Source organism: Montipora capricornis, chromosome 6 (genome assembly GCF_036669925.1).
Source record: "Montipora capricornis isolate CH-2021 chromosome 6, ASM3666992v2, whole genome shotgun sequence".
Classification (NCBI taxonomy): domain Eukaryota; kingdom Metazoa; phylum Cnidaria; class Anthozoa; order Scleractinia; family Acroporidae; genus Montipora; species Montipora capricornis.
In genome coordinates, this window is record NC_090888.1 from 23,395,527 (window position 1) to 23,415,526 (window position 20,000).

The 20,000-nt window shown below is 40.0% G+C and overlaps 2 protein-coding genes and 3 long non-coding RNA genes across 6 annotated transcripts in view; 3 read left to right on the top strand and 2 right to left on the bottom strand.

Moving 5' to 3' along the window:
• Nucleotides 1-515, top strand: part of LOC138050370 (uncharacterized) — an 895-nt gene extending 380 nt beyond the window's left edge. Inside the window, exon 3 of the long non-coding RNA XR_011132593.1 lies at nucleotides 366-515. This is a non-coding gene — a long non-coding RNA (uncharacterized lncRNA). The remainder of the gene's footprint in view (nucleotides 1-365) is intronic.
• LOC138051809 (furin-like protease kpc-1) overlaps nucleotides 1-20,000 on the top strand; it is a 371,910-nt gene that overhangs the window by 175,355 nt on the left and 176,555 nt on the right. The gene's annotated exons all lie outside the window — the stretch shown is intronic.
• LOC138050371 (uncharacterized) lies at nucleotides 6,688-8,524 on the bottom strand. Its single transcript, XR_011132594.1, has 2 exons — nucleotides 8,285-8,524; nucleotides 6,688-8,200 (listed from the first exon to the last, which is right to left on the bottom strand). It is a non-coding gene; the product is annotated as an uncharacterized lncRNA (long non-coding RNA).
• Nucleotides 10,677-16,366, top strand: LOC138051797 (uncharacterized). Its single transcript, XR_011132912.1, has 3 exons — nucleotides 10,677-10,978; nucleotides 11,846-11,947; nucleotides 13,645-16,366. It is a non-coding gene; the product is annotated as an uncharacterized lncRNA (long non-coding RNA).
• Nucleotides 13,925-20,000, bottom strand: part of LOC138051796 (adaptin ear-binding coat-associated protein 1-like) — a 12,039-nt gene continuing 5,963 nt past the window's right edge. Inside the window, exons 5-8 of one of the 2 annotated variants that reach the window (XM_068898063.1) lie at nucleotides 19,103-19,211; nucleotides 18,920-18,956; nucleotides 18,080-18,320; nucleotides 13,925-16,363 (exon numbers count right to left, since the gene is read on the bottom strand). In XM_068898063.1, coding sequence (XP_068754164.1) covers nucleotides 16,333-16,363; nucleotides 18,080-18,320; nucleotides 18,920-18,956; nucleotides 19,103-19,211 — 418 coding nt within the window. In that variant the 3' untranslated portion in view covers nucleotides 13,925-16,332. Of the gene's footprint in view, nucleotides 16,364-18,079; nucleotides 18,324-18,919; nucleotides 18,957-19,102; nucleotides 19,212-20,000 lie in introns of both variants that reach the window. The other variant, XM_068898062.1, reaches the window with a different exon arrangement.

The window sequence follows — 20,000 nt, forward strand, 5'->3', positions numbered from 1 at the left end:
TTTTAGACTCCACTTATACGTGTACTTTGTTTAGGGCATCGATTTGACCCAGACTCGACGGCGTTGGAGGCAATAGAGGCATAATTAGTTGGGTAGAATTTACCCAAATGGTTCCGGACGTTCGAGACCTTGAGACACAAAAATTAACGACAATTATTTTTCTGATCGAGCACAACCGGATGTTATTTATCCCACGACCAAAAGCAAAAAAAAATGGGGAAACAATGGAGTATTTGCTATCAATGAAAAAGCGTACAACAAACATATACATGTCAAGTCATTATCATCTAAGATCAGTAAAATAGGGAAATACCTTTGCATATAAAGTTGGCTGAAACTCTGTTGCATTCTCTGGTTACTTTTAGACTACATTTTGGCGACGCGTTATTCTATACAAAGGTCCAGAATGGAGAAGCACTGAATATTAGCTTAACCCCAGAAACAGATCATGTAACACAACTGGTTACCATTGAGGAAAGAACTTTACAAAACCTGCAGTACTGTTGGTTGCGAAAAAGTTAATTAGATTAACACCGACAAGCGTAACCTCAGATCCTTGATTGGTACGATTATAGATCTCTTTCGGTATCTGCGCCATCTTTTTGTAACTCTTTACCGCGGAACAATCTCTTGACTAGTGTAAATCGACCTGGTGAAAACACAACCTTGTATCAACTGATGAAGGTCGTGTGGCTGAAATGTTTTATAAAGTTCTTATTTTTTACCAGTTTTTAATATCAAAAGTTGTCCATGTTCGGTCTCCATTTTAACCATTTTAACCAAATTTATTTAGCTCTTATTAACCGAGCAGGAGGTCTTTATGGGAGAATCTTGACCGAGGTCGTGAGTACAGACCGAACGCAGTGAGGTCTGTACACGCGACCGAGGTCAAATTTCTCCCATACAGATTGACTAAGCTCGGTTAATAAGATGTTTATTATATGGCAAACAAGAACAATTTAATTTGTTTAATGTAACTGGTTTGTACTAACTGACATTTTGCTTGCGAACGGCGATGAGTGGCGATGAGCTGAACTTAATTCTGTCAAAGTTTGCTCGTCATCCTCTCTTTTGTCATCATGCTGTTTGGCACTTCCATAAATAAATATAGGTAGAAAAAAATTCTCAATATTTTTGCATTTTAGTTTGCATCTTTTCACCGCAAAACATTGCTGGTCTAGATGCCGCTCTAGATGGGAAAATCTAGACCGCGGTCAATATCGATTTTAGCCAATAAAATTCGTGAATATTGTAGTTCCCAGTCCTCGTGAGACAGAACTATATAATAAATAGAGGATATTACATGGCCGCGCGGGGATACGAATTTTATCTTCGAGTGCTGCAAGTACGAGCGAGGCGAACGAGTGAGAGATACTTTCAGCACGAGTTTCCGAACTCAGACGGTAGAAAACGACACAATCCCCATTCTCCAGCTTCTCGAACACTTTTCGTTGTGGAAATCTTGGTTGGTTCCTACCTTAAAAGAATGAAGAAAAATGGATCTCATGTCTCCCTCTCTCTCTCTCCTTTGCCCTTATCCCTCACACCGTGTTTGCTCCTTTTCACCCCAGCTAGCTTCTATTCGAGATCCCGATCGGATTTTTCTGCCATTTTATGTCACTGGCAGCTTGTCTCGAGCTCCGATCTGGATTACTTGTCCCTGTTCCAGACCACTGGGCTAACGTGTCAATTTGCTTAGACCATTTTCGAATTCTCACGGCTGGACTGGATCTAGCATGAAATGGAAGCTAATGCGGGCAAATCTTCACACACAAATTAACGAATTAAGATTTGCCCACATTAGCCTCCATTTCATGCTAGATCCAGTCCAGCCGTGAGAATTCGAAAATGGTCTATTCACACCTTGAAAATGATATTCATTTTGAATTCTGGCTCGGTTTGCTCGAAGCATGGTTAGCGCTGACCAGTGATAAATGACATGGAAACCTATAGGTTTTAATACCTCTTAATCAACGTTTAGCGCTAACCAGGCTTCTAGCAACCGGCCCCTTGTTGACAATTTACATAACGATGATAAAGAATTCTATACACGTGCCTTGCCGAGCCGCTGCAAAACGTAGGTTACAGGTCAGAGATCCCTATTTTATTACTCTTAAAACAGCGCCATCCCTTCAATAATGCTAACCGTAACACTAATTAGGACTACAGAAACCTGTTTAGGTTTAGGGTGCGTTTGATTTACCCAATTCCAGAATAAGAATACGTAGAATGATGATTTAAATGGTATGTCTGGCCTTTTGAAGCAACAAGGATAATAAACATATGTTAAAAATAGCATTTTAGCAGGTGATTGACAATTTTGATGTGAATCTCCATAAAAAAGAAGACTTTCTGACTTCTATTTCATGTACTGTGATATTCCGGGATACGGTCAATCGAACGCACCCTTAGTTAGTCCCAAAGGTGGTTTAAGGTTTATCCAGTATTTCTGTGATCTGTAACCTGCAGTTTTTTTCTCATGCCCTTTGCTGCACACTAAAAAGTACTCTTCATGGAAAAGTGTATCACTCTTCCTTCTGATTGATGCATCTTTTATTGGGAACTTTAATACAGGAGTTCATTGCAGTTAAAATCGTTTCCATTTCCCTCTCTCTCACAGCTAGGCGCACAGTCAATCTCTTTCCCAGAGTCATCGTTCCCGTGACCAGCAGTCGGGAGAGAGAGGCTCCGGTCGAATCTAAAAACGGCCATATTTCATTAGCTGTTGAAAAACGGCTTCATTTCCTGCCATACTCAAATTCTAAGCCCAAAATCGTGATTTCTTCTGGATTCTTATCTATACAAAGTTGAAGATTATCGAGAAATATTTTTTTTTACAACTTACCAGTTCCGAAACGTTTTTGATTTTGAGAATACAGCAGTTGTCACTTGCCTGACGTACACCAGATTGTCTCTAGTTATTCATGATTCTCCGCAGTTTAAACGTTTCGAGTGTATTAGGAGATGTGTTTACACTCATACGTACTGTCTCGCGAGTGACTACGTAAGCGGCCTTATGGCAAGGTGAACACCAGTGTTTTTGTTGATTTCTAACCGTCTGCACGGGCTAGATCATCCAGTGTTGACATATTTTTCTAGGTACGGACTTACAGGTTCGCAATGAGGCAAGAAACAATTTTTTGGTGAGCTGTAAGTCTTTGCTGGATGAAGTAAGTCTTGTGCTACCCTTGAGAAATGGAAATTAATGTCGTTCGAAAGGGAGACTTTTTTTACTCGTTCATGTTTTTTTGTGAAACTGTTTTAGTTTGGAACACTTTTTTCACTCAGTGTTTTTTTTATGAAAAGACCCTGCATGTACTTATATACTCGTTAGTGTCAGTCATTCAATTCGACAATAAAAACAATGTCTTACATTACTAAAATACGTTACTAAAATACATTACTAAAATACGTTTATGCCGCTGTCAGAGGAGGAGCATCTCAGAAACTTTTTTCTTATTCATGTATTATTCTTTTTAGTCATCATGACAATAAATGTTATACCTTTTGCCCACTTGTATGATCCAGTTGCGACAGTAAAATCTTAGGTTGCAGTTTTTGATTGTTGAGTCAAAAAAATAAGATGTCTCAAACACTTTACGGATCAGCTCGAACAAGGAATAAAGTACCTGCGCCAGATGAACTAGCTAACATACTTAGAGGCCATGTTACACGAGGCAATTTTTCTTGCAACTCGCAACGCAACGATGACGAATAAAAAACCTTCCAAGTTGCAGAGGGTATGTAACACGTTGGCAACTTCTTTCGCAACTTTCAACGCGTGCAATAACAAACAAGATGGCGGACGCGTTAAGATGAGTTTTGATTGGCCCATTCTGACAAAATTGCGTTGCGAGTTGCAGAGGGGATGTCACACGCAAGCAACTTGTCTCGCAACGTTGCGAAAAGTAGAGGGTCGTTCTACTTTTCTGGCAACTCGCAACGCAACGTTTGTTGCGATGCGAGTTGCAAGACATTTTAATATCAGAATCGAAAGCGTCAGTGAAACTACTACAAGAGTTGAAGGTATATACACAAAGCTGCCGGCTTAGATCAGATAAGACCAAGCGTATTGAAGGAATTGTCTCGCACAATACCTCCCATACTGACTTTAATTTACAGAAGATCGTATGACATAGCCCAGGTACCAGGTGACTGAAAAAGGGCTTATGCGACCCAGTTTTCAAGAAAGGGGAAATGCTAGAGCCGCTGGAAATTATGGACCAATACCACTGACATGCATTGCCTGTAAGTTTATGGAGCATATCGTTGTAAGCAATATTAGGAAACGCGCAAGTAGAAACAACATTCTGTACCATCTGCAGTATGGTTTCAGGGAAAAGCGGTCTTGTGAGACACAAGTGTTGGAATTTGTTTATGACCTGGCATGTAACTTGCGGGGTGGTGTCAAACGGATGTCTTGATCACGCTTTTGATAAGGTAGGTCACCAGCGTTTGATTAAGAACCTGGACTACTATCCCGTACGAGATAAGACAACTCAAACAAGGCGCCAGCTGGATACAGGTCTTTCTAGCTAATCAAACGCAGAAACTTCTGCCATCCTCAGTTGGTCAGAATACAAAGCGATGGAAGCTGAATTTATAATAAATAGAAAATGCTAGTGTGAAAATAGTAACAACGGACTGAAGTATAGCGTGAAAATGTGGGAATCAAAAAAATAGTTTAATTAAGGTTGACATGGTGTAATTGTTGATTCAAAGAGGATTTTTTCTCTCTGAATATGGATAGCCTCTTTTATCTTAAGTTGAAACTGGTGGAGACGTGATCTAAAACACGAAAACAATCTGCTGAACTCGAGGCGTGACAATGTTCAGAATTCTGCAGATGTTTGAAAATGTGAGAGGCCCTATCACTGATTAAATGCTTCTTCACACGTGTGCAAAAATGTCGGACCGTTTCGCCGACGTAACAGGCATTACAGCCCGCACATGTAAACTTGTAAACCACACTTGAAAGGAGCTCGCCTGAGATAGGGTCTTTCACGCCGAACATGTTGCCAATTTTATAAGAAGAAAAAACAAGTTTGATATCTAAATCCTTGCAATAGCGCTTAATGAATTTTGTTTGTCTGAAGTTGTACGAACCATGTATGTATATTTGAAGGTACTTTCCTAGCAGGATACCTCGCGTTAGAAGCTGAATCACACAGGGTGCACCCAGTGAAAACAGAATCGAAAAAATTGCCCGTGATTTTATCCAAAACAGAATCAACAAATACTCAGTCCTGCGAGAATCAGAGATTGAAGTAGAAAGTACGAATAAACGGGTAAAGCCCGATTCAGACGCCGTACATTTCATGAGCCGAAGTTTTAGAGTCTCGACCGACACAAATTAAGAAAAGTACGCCTGTTGATTCAGCCGTCGAACTTAATTGGCCGATAAACAGCCATTCCTAATTTATTTCTAAGAAAACCAATTGATTTTGTTAGCGTTTTTTAAGTGGAAGGAGAAACGTGGTTTGTGCATTAACTTCTGCACATGAAAAGTTCGACGTTGATTCAAAGTCGATCAAAGGCCGTGCTAAATGCGAAATTCCCGGCTACGCCAGGCGAAAAAAACGCCGTTCCAAATTAAATAAAATGGCCGTTCTTAATTGATTAAACGCCGAAATTTTCTTTGCTTAATTCAAGAGGAAGAAGTACGGCGTCTGAATCGGGTTTAACAGATTAGCACCTGATACAATGGAAGTCCAAACTGGGCTATCTCCGCTGACCAACATTGAGATTATTCTTGTGTACTCTTGTCGTTCCTAATGACGTAACAACAATTAACATTTCTCAAAGTGCCAGACTGGCTAACTATTTCTCTAGAAGCAATGTCGTTTTCTAGTTGACGCGTGTTGGTCCCAAATTAGCTGTGCGGTGGCTGATTGGACATAGCAACATGGTGTTTCATAAACTTTAAGTCAATGTGTGGTAGGTTTCTCCCTCTGCCATCCTCTCAGTTGGTAGTCAAATCGTAATTGCTGCCGCAGTGAGTGAGCCTGAAGCGAACGAACAAGGTAGCTAATTAATGGGGAAAAGAACACATTTTTCTTCGAAACGCAAGGGATTGTGGTGAAAGGCGCAAAGAAATTGTGGTTATGCGCGAATTAAGATGTCTCTTTTTTTTTTTGCGCTCGCTGAGCAGACGCAAGGCAAAAGGAAAAAAATGACCTTCGCTAGCAGGGAATTACAACGGAAGCTTGCAGCCTGCTCTGTTTTTAGTCTTCTGGTTCACTTTCGCTTCTTTGATTCACGTTTTATCCGTTCATATAAACTTCATCGCAGCTTCGTGAAATACAAGTAGGAAAAGCTGTCAGGCTGAACTAAAGTGATAAATGGTTACGTTAAATATGAGTATTCCGAGTGAAAAAAGGGCATTTGGTGTCTACGAAAGGATCTCTCAGTGTCGTTTATCTACATGGTCTCCCATCCAATTACCAACCCTGTCCGACGGGCCTTAACTTCTGCGAACTTTTAGTATTTCTGTGAAAGCATCACGTAAACTTTCTGTGATGCTTTGTGACACAAAGCATCACAAAGGACGCGCAGTGAATTAAGCGGTTAGTTTTTTTACCACTGTCATGCTGAATTTTATTTGGTGATTCATAAGTCTTTCTCATTACTTAAGTCACACAAAAAAAAAGAAGTTGAAGTGAACTCGGAAATGATCAACATGCTTGGTGCCAATGTCAATATATTTCCTTTTATTTCCTTCAATCTTTCTAAGGCCTTTCAAATTTCAATTCAATTCCACGTAAGAACCGTAGTGAAATAACCGCAAATATAATCGAGCACCTCCTTTCCCCTCGGTAGCACTTATATCATTTAGGTAAACTACATTTAAATGAATGACTCGAAAACTTGCCTTTTGGCTCTCTTAGCGCAAAGAAGTTAAAGTTATCTGCCTTTTTTGTTACCGATATTCCATTTTCCAAACTCTTTGTTGCTGGCTTCCTCTTTGAGAGGCAAAAGAACAAAATCTTTTCCTTGAATTCGCAATCGCGGTTGCGTCTCATTTTTTCTTTTCGACTTTGCAAACAATAGGGGAAAACAACACTATAAAAACACACCACGATTATGATTTCGCACTTATATGTTGTAAGTTCATAATTGATACGTCTATATACAATAAGCTTTGTTTTACAAAATATTTATAAAAGATGTCATATCATTTACGAAGCATACACCAGACGGAATCGCGCAAAAAAGGCTCTTTAAAGAGAAACTTCAATACATTAGTTGTATAATCTTGTTTTCTAAATAAACTATCATATGCGTCAACTGATGACTGAAAAGTTAACACCAAATTCATGTGGTCCAACTGACGCTGCGTCCAGTTTATCGAGAAGATTACAATAGATTTCGTGACATCCTCTGCACCACAAGATAGCAAACCTGCAGCAAAGCACCCACGAGAACCAAGCCTCTGTCTTCTTGGCGAGAAAATTCTCTCCACATAAGTCGCAGAAAAGTGTCCTTTCTTCGAGCAAAGGAATTGTATTTCCCTGCCAACATGTCTCCTGTGGCAGCCAAATGTCTTCCAAGATGTAAAGGAACATTTCCTGCGTTTCCCTGAGTGAATAGTATTCTTCTCTCTTCAATTTTGTCCCCAATCCACGCTAATTGTCTCGCAACAAGTACTTCATTTGGAATTTGACAATTCTCTTGCACGTCGTTGCCAAACTGAGTTGAAAAATACTGTGTATTGGGGATCATGTACCACATATTCCGTTCTCCAGATCTACAGGGAATAATACCCCTTTCCATTTGAGAACAGTCAAATCGCTTGTTACCAATTGTATCACTTGTCGTTGCGGCTTTGCCGACAATGAAACAGAACAAAGGCTCGTGGGAGAAACGGAGTATTTCAATGTATCTCCTATCGTGCTGCCAAGTTGTCCTCCAAATTTTTAGCCGTGTCTTTAACAGGAGCTCTTGCCAGATTGTAGTGAAGTTGTACGAAGTCAGAGCAGCCGACTCTTGAATGTGGCTTCAAACAATGCACTGATTTCAATAAACAATTGAACGGCAATGTCACAGGCAACATTTACACACGATCGAATTCCCCGCACACTGATTTTTCTTAGCGAGTCAGCGACAGAGAGTCTAGTTTCCCGCAACCGGTCCGGGCTCGCCTCATTTCAGACTGAAAGGGAATTGTCTGACCCTCCGTGTTTTCTCAACCTTGACATTTCTTCAACAAATAAAGCAGCACTATTATGCATGAACAACCGAGAATACATAAAAAGAACGAGAAAATGAAAGAATACAAGCCTACTTTAAACAAAACGACGGCTTGTTTAAGCCTAGAAGTGTTCGTTGAAAACCAAAACAGCCAGTGTGAAGTTCATTTCGGCAAACAAAGTGGAACCGTGTAGGCCTTTATTTTCAAACCGCTTTCGGAGCTTGTGTTGTAGGAAAAGCGAATGTATCGCCGAAATTGAGACATTCAAGGCGGTTTGCTGATAGTAAAGGTCTCCCAGGTTGCTAAAAATTGCCGAAATTTATGGGGAAATTGACGTGGCCATGAGGTCAAAGGATGCAGCGTTATCAAAACAAGTCATCGAAAGTCAAACCAAGTATTTTTGTTTCTGCGGTTCAATAGGGAAATTACCGGATTACGAATAAAAAACTTTTTGGCTGTTTTTCTCTTTTCCGACAACAGCGATTTTAAACTCACTGAGCTCTTAAAGTGGTCTAAATTTTGACTTGAAGAAATCAGCCGCCTTTCCGATTCTAAACCCGATCTCGCAATGCAAATCAGTTATTTATTCTTCTAGCTTGTTCCACTTATGAAATGTGCAAATTGAAAAGAAATATGTTTTATTTGAAGCCGACTAAGTTTATTTCAAAAACCGATAATTATAGTAGCAACATCAACCAAATTGGATTTTGACCTCTGATACGTATGGAATATTGAAAGGGGGTTCCCCGCTTACCGGTACTACGAGAAAAATCTAGAGAAAGTAATTTAAAAGGTTTCATATTTGTCGATGCAAAGCGACAATTCTCGCTCTTTCGGTCCTAACCTCATAATAAGCCGTTATTGCAATTATTGTGCCGCCAGGGTAAATTGAAAAGGCAAACAAATTTGCGGTTAACATTAAACAATCAAATTTTATTTTAATGGATTGAAGTTGACCTGCCTTTTACTTTCAACTGTGTCAATAAAAATTATAATTATTTGTAGTTTCTAGTTTCTAATGGACCAGCGGATAGTTATTACGTTGGGCGCTTTCCATTCGACCAAAAATTTCGCCGAAATCGAAACCATTACACCGCGAAGTTTGTTTGTTTGCTACTTATTTGTTTAAGCAGGTTGAAGTTTTGACAGCTATTCAGCTGATGTGGACCTGCTATACCCACCTACTCATATACACACAGAGGACAGCCACAACAGTGAGACGGGACCTCCGGCTTATCGTCCTTATCCGAGAAGACTTGAAAGTCTAACCATTTGCGGATATAATTACAAAGGCAGCACTTTCTCCTCACTTATTTAAAGACCCTGAGTGTTGGTCCGGCCGGAGTCGAACTCACGACCTCCCGCATGGTAGCCCCGTGCTCAACCAACTGAGCCACCGGTGCGCGTTTAAGTGGTCGTGAAGTTCCGGAACAACCGGAAAATCTGGTCCATTCCTCCTCGAGTGTAATTTTGGGGCACTCGTTGATGTGATGCCTGTGATTGGTTTAGAGAGGCCAACCAGAAAATGCTGTTCCATTCGCCACATGAAACGATCGAAAGTCTTAACTAAATGGAAAGTGAATGGTAAAAAGTCCCCGTAATAAACAAATACATTGCGTTTCGTACGTCAGTAAGTGTCAACTGCTGTTTGCTTTGTAATATTTGGGTTTTTTGTTTAATATGAATATATGATGCAGCAGATAACCTAGTAACCTTCGTGGCTGTCTTAGTTGGTGTTTTTAGAAGAATCCGCCTTACAAGAAGGGGTTTCTCTCTACTAATTAAAACATTCATTAATCAGTAGGTAGTTATGGGGAATAGTGTGTGGTGAGTTGAGGGAAAATCATAGACAAAAGTTATGGTTAGCCTGTAAAATGAGGGGGAGATGTTCACAAAGCAAACTCTCAACCCCACAATAAGGTTAACGAAAGAAACAAACTCTGTGTGAAATTAAAATTTTAATTTCAAAAACAACCAGAAGTACAAGAGTGTATTAAAAGGGAGGAACTTTCTAAGACAAAGCTTTAATAAAAAATAAATAGATAAGGGAACATAATTACAGTAAATTGAATGAAAATTATGTAATAAAAAGTGAATAGAAAAAATAAAGAAATTTCACTGGAGACAGAAGAATTAACCAGAATTAAAGATGTTATTATTCCCATTTTTAAGAACGAATAATTTTCATGGTCAAATATTTATTAATCCCTCCTACGTGATTTAGTTTTTCGTACATGTACTCTCTGACTGTTTCTGAGATTAAATTTTTAATTTCACACAGAGTTTGTTTCATTTGTTAACCTTATTTTGGGGTTGAGAGTTTGCTTTGTGAACATCTCCCCCTCATTTTACAGACTAACCATAGCTTCCCTCAACTCACCATCCACACACACACTATTCCCCTGACTCGTCCCCAGTCGTTATTAACGAGGGATGTGGGGGTTGATGGGAAGCCGGAAAGGAGAGAGACGACTGGGAAATCCTGTTTTCAAGATGGCGGACGAATCAAAGGCGGATTTTCTACCATGTGAGAATTTCGAAGAAAGGCCTTTTCACCGTGCTTCTTTTAGTTGAAAATTGCCTTGTCCACACATATCATGTAGAGGAGAAGCCGGCAAAGTGTTTTTCGAGGACAAAGGGCTCGCACAACATTTTCGGGCCAAACACGTCAGAGTATTCTTTGACGAGGAAAAATTTACACGGGAAGCGTGGCGGCTGTTTAAGTTTTTTCACGGCCAAGAAACAAAAGAGCACCTACAAAGGCTTACTACAGAACACGGTCTTCAGGTTTGTTGTTATTATGTCTTTTGTTTTCGTTATAATGCATATATTTTACGCTTCAATTCGCAATGAATATTTATGATACATTAGAGGTTTACATTGAAAGTTACTTTACAACACTTCTGATGGCCATATTGACCAAAAAATTGCATAAAGATATCCACTTGATAAAAAGAAAGCGATATCGTGCGTAAAAACGATCGAATACGACTTCGCACAACTTTTCGACTCGTAGAAGTTCAACTTTTCGACACAGGATTTCCCAGTCGTCTTCCTCTCTCTTTTTCTCCCTTCCCATCATGCGTTCGCGCCTTCCTGTTCAGCGTGAAGACGACTGGGGACGAGTCAGCACTATTCCCCATAACTACCTACTGATTAATGAATGTTTTAATTAGTAGAGAGAAACCCCTTCTTGTAAGGCGGATTCTTCTAAAAACCACAACTAAGACAGCCACAAAGGTTACTAGGTTATCTGCTGCATCATATATTCATATTAAACAAAAAGTCTTAACTAAATGGAAAGTGAAGGGAAAGTCCCCGTAATAAACAAATACATTGCGTTTCGTACGTCAGCAGGAGCCCATAAGTACTTATGGGCTCCTGACGTCAGTAAGTGTCAACTGCTGTTTGCTTTGTAATATTGGGGCACTTTTGAGGGGAAAGGTACCTGTATATTGTTGGGGGGTCGGATTATCATACGCGCCTCAAAGAAACATCGAACAGAACACCGCGCAAGCTCCCAGAATGACTGCTTTATTGCTGTATGCCAAGGGCGGATCCAGAATATTTCTTAGGAGGGGCTGCACCACTAAGGAATGCCTTAACTGACTGGTGACATTTTTATTGCTATGTTTTTATTTTTATTTTTTGCAGGAGATCGTATTAGAAAGCCGCAGGTCATCTCAGGAAGGGGGAGGGGTGGGGGGACACACCCCTGCACCCTTCTCCTAGACCCGCCCCTGTATGCTCACCCAGGTGTAGTCTTAACCTCAAATTCGGTTTTTTTCAATTTCATTTTGTTGTTTTGCAGAGCACAGCAAACAGATCTAACCAAAATGCATGCAGTTCACGCAGCACGATTTTTTTGTCCCTAAAACCAATAATATTATTGTCTTGAGGCGTTGCTGTTGTCGCTGTGTTGTCGTGGCACTCGCCGTTGCTTAAACACTCTATTAATAGACTGCTCGCAGTCCCTTCTGAGTTAGTCGAACCGCCCGCTTTGTTCACGGAAGCGAGCCGAGAGGAGAATGGTGATAGAGAAGTGTTCGTTATAAGTCCATCTCTCCCTATAACCATTCTCCCGTCTGCTCGCTTGCGTCTGCGGGCAGTCTAGCCCATTAATGGGACATAACAGCAGTGGGAGCGCGTTGCCGTTGAGCAATAGGCCATTTCCGAGTTGATGTCTGCCTTCTCTTCAAAGCGAGTCTAAGTGCAAAGTTTTTGTGATGGTAATTAGTTCTAATTTACACATGAATGAAAAATAATTTTCATAACAAACTTTGCACTTAGACTCGCTTTGAAGAGGAGGCAGGCACAAACTCGGAAATGGCCTATTACGGAGTTTAGACCTACGACGCGACGGCAAAGAAAACGTCACAAATTTTGCCTATTTTATGAGCAAAAACAATAGCTTGGACGCTCTGCACGTGCATTTTTTCATTTTGTACATTTCTTTCCAATTTTCAAGTTTTACGAAGAACGTGAACACAAGGAAGCGAATTTGAATTTCCTGTCGTAGCTTCAAAATCGCACTTCCTAATTCAGTTCCTGGAATGTTGCGCTAGTTTTTCAAAGTTAGACAAACCGACATAATGACGTAAAAAATTGATAAACCGGAACTTGCAATATTAAATGACGTTTTTGTTACCGTCGCGTCGTAGATCTTAAACTCCGTATTAACGAAACAACTTCGTTCCAAAGTAAATACAAAATCGTTACAGCAAAACAGCAAAGCTAAAATACTAATGCGCTGCATCGCCTCACCCGAAGCGCATGACAAAAAATTCCAGTATATTCTTGGCTAGGGTTTGGAACCGGGCCTCAATTCTTGGGTTTCACTCACGTGATCAACAGCCATGTTTTTCAGCGAAAACAAAAGAAGACGTTAGCATAATAACAGCTTTCAATTCCCGGAGGATTGGATCGGGACATCAACATGGCCGCCATTTCATTGTTTGGGGACACCAACATGGCGGCCGTGACGTCATGTGAAATCCAAGAATAGTATGTACATCATAGCAAACACACTTTCAGATTTAACGACAATAATAAGTACCTACTGATTTCACTAGTTAAACATTCAAGATAGTTCAATCAAATAAGCTTGCTTCCGGTCTCCTGTATCACATAACACACGACGAGTGGGATGCAGAGCGAAAAAAGGGAAATCCAGCATTGCTATGTTTACTGCAGGCCGGAAGGAATACAGTGAACAAAAACAAACAGGATGCGATTGAGCTGCCCGGCGGTTTTAACTTTATTTTCAAAAACTCGGCAAACTCGTTTTTGACTTACGGCTTAGGTGGCCTCATACACCAAAAGTCTTTTTGAGACATTGCGGCCAAGCTAGCACTTCTGCTGAAGAGAACACACTCACAAAGGACAGCCACAAAACCGTGAACTTCATCCCCTACTCTTTTCCAATAATGTGTGGGTTCTTTAACGTCCCACAGGAACTTATGAACATGGAAGATGTTTGCAAGACGGGGCCTACGGTTTTATCCGAGAAGACTTGAAAGTCTAACCATTTGAGGGTGCAGTTATTTTGAAGAACCTGCGTCTTGGTCCGGCCCGAGTCCCGCATGACAGCCCGGTACTAAAGCTGTGCGCGGTGGCTCAGGAAAAACGTTATTTATTGTGTGGGGTGTACATTCTCGCAGAGTCATTATTCTTTGCGCTACACAGCGCATTGGTCCAGCTTTAGTTAGGATCGGAGACTACAGCCAGTCTCTATTGAGCTAACTCCAATCGACTTATTTATTGTGCCTTCTACGTCCAGTAAAAAGGATGATTATTTTTATACCTTGCAATCCATATACATTTATAACAGATATATACATAGTTGTTGATGAACTGATTTCTTACGAGTCTTGTGTAAATTAGCCTTTCTACAACGTAGTTCCAAATATTTAAAGGCATTTCAAACAGAGTGCAACAATTGCTTCAACTTAACAATTACAATAATGGTGTCGGTTATTCTACCTGAAATCATAATCAGTATTTGCATTAAGCCTGTATAACTGGCGGCATATATTATCGTGGGAGCATTTAAACCATTCTCGTTCCCAGATCCCAGCGTTTCTTTTAGTCGGTGGGGCCTTCGCACGAGAAAACGAAGGGCTCTGGAGACCTAGGATTTAGGGTCCCACATTCTAGAACTCATATACGAAGCTCATATACGAGTCGTGAATAATACTAAACATGGCGGCGCTCAGAAGCATCACATTCTCGAGTCTCAATGTGAAGCTTTAACTGGCCTCAACTTGAAGAATCTGTTCGCGTCGCACCAGCTGACCCCATCGCACCAGATCGGCCATTTTTACTTCCGGTTCAAGATTTTATTGTTCTCAAACAAACCAATGAAAAAAGTTGAATTTCCTTGCTCCAGAGCCCTTCGTTTTCTCTTGCGAAGGCGCGCCGGCTAAGAAAAACGATAGGATCTGGGAACACACACGAATAAATCGATGGTTGCTCCGTTGTGTTTTGGCCGCAAGTGGGTCGCAGGTGGCATGGTGACGAGATCACAGCCACTCACACTAGCGGCCAAAACACAACGAAGCAAGCATGCATTTTCTCATAAAATACCTCGCCAGCTATTCTGGCTAGTGGACATGTATTGCTGTTGACTTAAGAAATAACGAAGCCAAGGAGGTAATAACTAAAGTGGTGGTAGACTTTGACATCTTAACTCTTGGCCCAAAACCCATTAATGGCAAAAAGCCTTATCCAATGTATTACAGTTGAGCGCCCTAGCAAAGGCGTGGTCGATTTTTGTGGTTACGGTTTTCCGAAGCAAAAATGAGGAGGGAGAGTCACTCTTGATTTTGTTTAGCTCTTGCATCTCATTTACTTTGTGCTCTTGGTGATTGGTCACAAAAACTAGGCCTGCTTATTTTTTACCAATTACAAGAGGAATTACAGTAAATAAGATGCTTTCAGCGAAAGTTTACACCTACGACGCAAGCAATTAAACACAGCGCGTAAGCACTCTTTCCAGCACCTATTTACGACAAGAAGCTATCCTTGGTTTGCATCCACGTGATGAGACAGCCATGTTGATGTACAAAACAATAGAAAATGGTTCCACAAGTTTTGCATATGAATAGAGTCAAATTCCCAAAAGACATTTTACTGCATTGTTCTGTACACCAACATGGCCGCCGTGATGTCAGATGGAAACCATCAATTGCGCTGTGTGTTGCTTGTGCTAAAGATAAATCAATTGCAACATACTGTAGCTTTCAGATACACCCAGACAATAATTCAATGAAATGTGTAACTCAGATGCCATACTTGACAACACTTCAGTCCAATCTCTCATAGCGAGGCCAAGTAGCAAACACTTGTCATGCTGATGAGTAACTAGACCGCGTGCAGAGGAACACTTTCCACTTGGACTCGCACGAAAAGATGGCTACAGTGAAAAAGGAACACCATATAATATCAATATCGGGTGCAACTGTTCTAATGCTGAGAAAACAGAGACCAGATCATAATCTCATACATGACTCTACATAATTAACAGGAAAAGGAATCGCGTCACTTAACTAATCCCAAGCTCATTATATTAGGGGATGGGTGGGTCAGAGAAGCCTAATGATTCTTTGACGCACGGAGTCACCTCTACCTCTGGACAAAGTTGAAATCAACACTACCTCAAATGAAAAACGTAAGGAGACGAAGCAAACAAGAACATCCACAGGGACGATTAGAAGAAGTTCTCTTAAATATCAAGCAATGATACCTGTAGTAATGGTGGCTTCAAAACCGGCACATTTTTAAACATTTGGAGGTATCTAGTGTTTTACTTATTTGCAGAGTATTGAAATCCCTTATTCTTTCTGTCAACGCCAGTTTTGTCTCTCATTATTTACACCAAATCTAGACAACAGTATAATGCATTGGTGTTGGAAGGAAAGCTTGCATTGGGTTTTCTTCAAAAAGCTTACGGACATTTAAAAAAATGGCACATAGCTCAAAAGGTTATTGTGCGATTTCTTTTGCTTCCCCTAAACACATTAATTTTCGCCAAGATGATATTAAGTCTAGGTCTCAACAGTGTTTGAATACCAGAGAAATCCACTTCAGACTAAGTGACAAATATTTAAAAATACTAGATCCTTATCTGCAATAACAGGCCTTTAAAACTGTTCCCAACTGGAGTCAGTGTTCCTGTAGAAGACAATGGAAACAAGCCACAATGGAGCATGGCAAAAGTATGATCATAGACGAATGATCCGCAAGTCATCCGTATTAGGTGTCAAACTCGTTCCCAGGGTCTCTTTGTCGATGAGGAGAGACAATAGAGACCCTGCGAACGAGGTTGATTAGGTGTCTATTAGACAATTTCTTTGATTGCCCACTTAGGTGCACGGACCAATTCTCTCAGGCCCGTTTTAAACGTCGAACTTTACATGTGCCGAATCTAACGCACATGAGAAAAATCTATTGTTTTCGCTCATTTGCATTAGATTCGGCACATGTAAAATTCGACATTTGAGACGGACCTCATTGGTCTATAACCTGCACTTCAAATATACATTCATTTCATTCAAACATAAAGAAACATAGATGTAAGTCTAAATTTGATAAATAATTCATGAGGTTTATAGCCAACAGAAAAACAACATTTTGGTCACATAATACACCCTTGTAAATCCCAATACAGTTGTTTCACGGACCAATGTTTCGCAGATTCTCCTTATTCCCGCCAAGGAAACTCCTAATATGGGCAGTAAACAGTTTGATTGCCCAATCACATTTACTGCATCTCAAATGACGTCAAAGCCAAATGCTGACGTTGATGTTGTTTGCATCCGCGTTCACCAAGCGAAAATTTGCACTGGTTTGTTTTTGTTCGAGAGGCCAATTAAATGTTTTGCATTTTTGTTTACGTTCTGTTTCCACGTTTATTTTTCAAGGTCATATCAAAACAAACTTCAGTCTTTGATTTGAAAGAATCTGCCTTTTATTGCTTCAATAATAAATTACTTAGGGAAAAAAACAGTGGCCAACACTTTCGTTGACTGTCAGTACTTGCTGAAACCACTGTACACTAAATCTAAATTTTGGAAAAAAATCATTCCGTAATGTAGCAAAGGAATGCTACATCATTGTATCACATTCATTTATACTTTGACACTTATCTAGTACTTGTAAAAGCTACCACTGGCTTGCCAGTCTAAATACTAATATCTATACAGACTGCTTAATATTGTATTTTTCAGTAAAGGAGACTTTACTCCAGTTTTCCTGATGCTTGTGTGTTTTAGCAAGATTCTAATTGAGTGGTTTGTATCACAATATGCATGGGGCTGACTGGTCATTGCGTCACCTTTGAAGCTGGATGCCATACTGTGATTGGTTGGTTTTCAGCAGAGCATCTTCCTTTGTAGGCGACATGGAACAAGTCAACCTCATTGTTTAAAAAATACTAGCAGTACATGTACCGACTATACTTTACCGACTATAATTTTTTAAGAGCCGTTTGCGTTAACCCGTGAAATCATAGCAACAGAAGCAAAACGTTGATCCATTCGTGCCAAAGTTTTTTCAAGCCGTGTAAAATTTTCGACCACTCGTGTGGGATTTCTGAGAACCCGTTTGGTCGTGCAGTGCCACTCATTCACTCGACTTAATTTCAGGCCGTGAGCAATCTGGGAGGGATCCGTGTGAAAAACTTGTTTCCCGGAAAGTCGTTAGTGTACGTTTTCCCGTGAGAGGTCACATCTGTATCTACATGTACACTACCAGTACATTACACTGTACATCCCATCTCATTATTGGTTCAACTATGAAGAATATTCCTATTACATTATTATTACTATAATAAAGATGAAATAGAAGTTGCCCAGTAACCAACTCAATTACTAGTTTGTTCTTACATACCCTGATGCCACTGTAAAATCTCCCCACTCTGATGTTGTTGTTGTTGTTGTATTTTTCTGTGGCTGACTTTGATGTACTCCTGATGAGGAGCCAAAACTATCCATACTAGGAAATGCAGCTTGTGGATTTGATGGAAAGGCTCTTCTTGAAGATGCAGGTGATGCTGCCCCTGTACCTGGAGGTGGGGCCAGCTTTGGTGCCATGCCTCCAGGGGGTGGGGGAATCACAGCAAGGCCACCACCTGTTGAATACAGGCATATTAGAGAAGTTTAACCTCAAACGCCCAAGGGACACCTTCCAGTTGACGAGTAAAATCATCTGGCATTAGACAGAGTAAAACCCTGGTAAAAATCCTATGTATGATCTTTTAAGATCCTAACAGGATCTTAATAGGATCCTCAGATAAGATCCTGAAAGATCCTACGTAAGATCCTACACAAGATCTTACTTAAGATCCTGTAAGATCCTGAAGAATCCTACAAGATATTAAACAGGATCCTTTAGGATCTTGTAAGATCCTGCAAGAACATCCTGTGAAGAAAAGCAAGAACTGATGTTTTTATTGATGTAGCACTTTAAGGTCTTGATAGTAATTAATCTTTACCAAGATCCTGTTCCCGTTCAGGATTTTGGCTAGGATTCAATTCCTTTATTTAGGATCTTGATTCCTGTCCCCTTCCTATTTAGGATCCTTCTATCTTGATTCCTGTTCTAATTGTATTTTGGATCCTGAGTAGGATCCTATTCCTATATCAGATCTTAAAGGATCCTACAGGATCTTATTAAAATTTAATCTTGCAGGATCCTACATAGGATTTCTACCAGGGAAGAAGAACTTACCGGGTTTTGGCCGACTTGTTGCACCTGGTGCACGATTCTACAGGGAAAACAGTGAAAAAATACAAAAATTGAGAACCCATGTTCCTGGTCTTAAAATAATAAAGATAAAGCCATAAATAAAGAGAATACATGTACAACATCACAGCTGCAAGTCTGGAATGAACACAAAAACACGATACTCACCCCTAAATTAATATGTATTGTTTGTCCTTCTTTGAAGCTAAGGTCTAGTTTTGGAGTAAGATCTGGCTGGACAGCTTCAGCTTCAAGCTTTTCATTCTGTTTTATCCATCTAAAAAAACAATGCTTGATTTCACTTGAGGTTTTTTGATAGTGTGGTACCCCTAGCAATCTGGCACGACATCCTTACATGACATTACATTATTAGAGCAGGGAATTGGCCTCTTGTTTACCCTGACTGACACCTTTTGTTATTGAGTTAGTGTTTTTGAAGAATAAAGTATATAAACCTGCTGTTGTGTTCTTGCCTTTAACACAAAAGTAGGAAGTTACCTCCAGGTGCAATTAAGGCATGGCTAATCAAACACTTTGTATCTGGTACTTTTTTAGTTTTCATAGCACGGTTTCTATTTGTTCATAAAATAAATATACATTTATATAGTGCCATCTTCCATTAATTGTCCATGGTGCTTTACAGCACTTTAAAACCCTAAAAATTAAAATCCTTAGATCGAGTTAAATTTGAAAATATAATACAATAAGGTTCAACGAAAAAGTAAAAAATAAAACTACAAATAAAAACTACAAATCAAAAGCACGCTTAAAAAGATAAGTCTTGAAGATTAGCCTTAAAAACTGCCTCTGATGATGAAAATCTGAGCTGGAGTGGTACATGATAATGATGAAACGTTTCCTAAGGCAGCTTTTGCTTTCACACCTCTTCTGTTTTTTGTTGTTAATTGGTTATTTGTATAGGTACATGTACTTGCATGATTTTGAGTGCAATTTGGAATAAATTATAAGCGCAGGTAAAATTTTTCAAAGATGCACAAGTCTTTGAAAAAAATTACAAGTGCTTATTCATTCTGATCGCATTGCACAAGAAAAAACCTGTGATCTT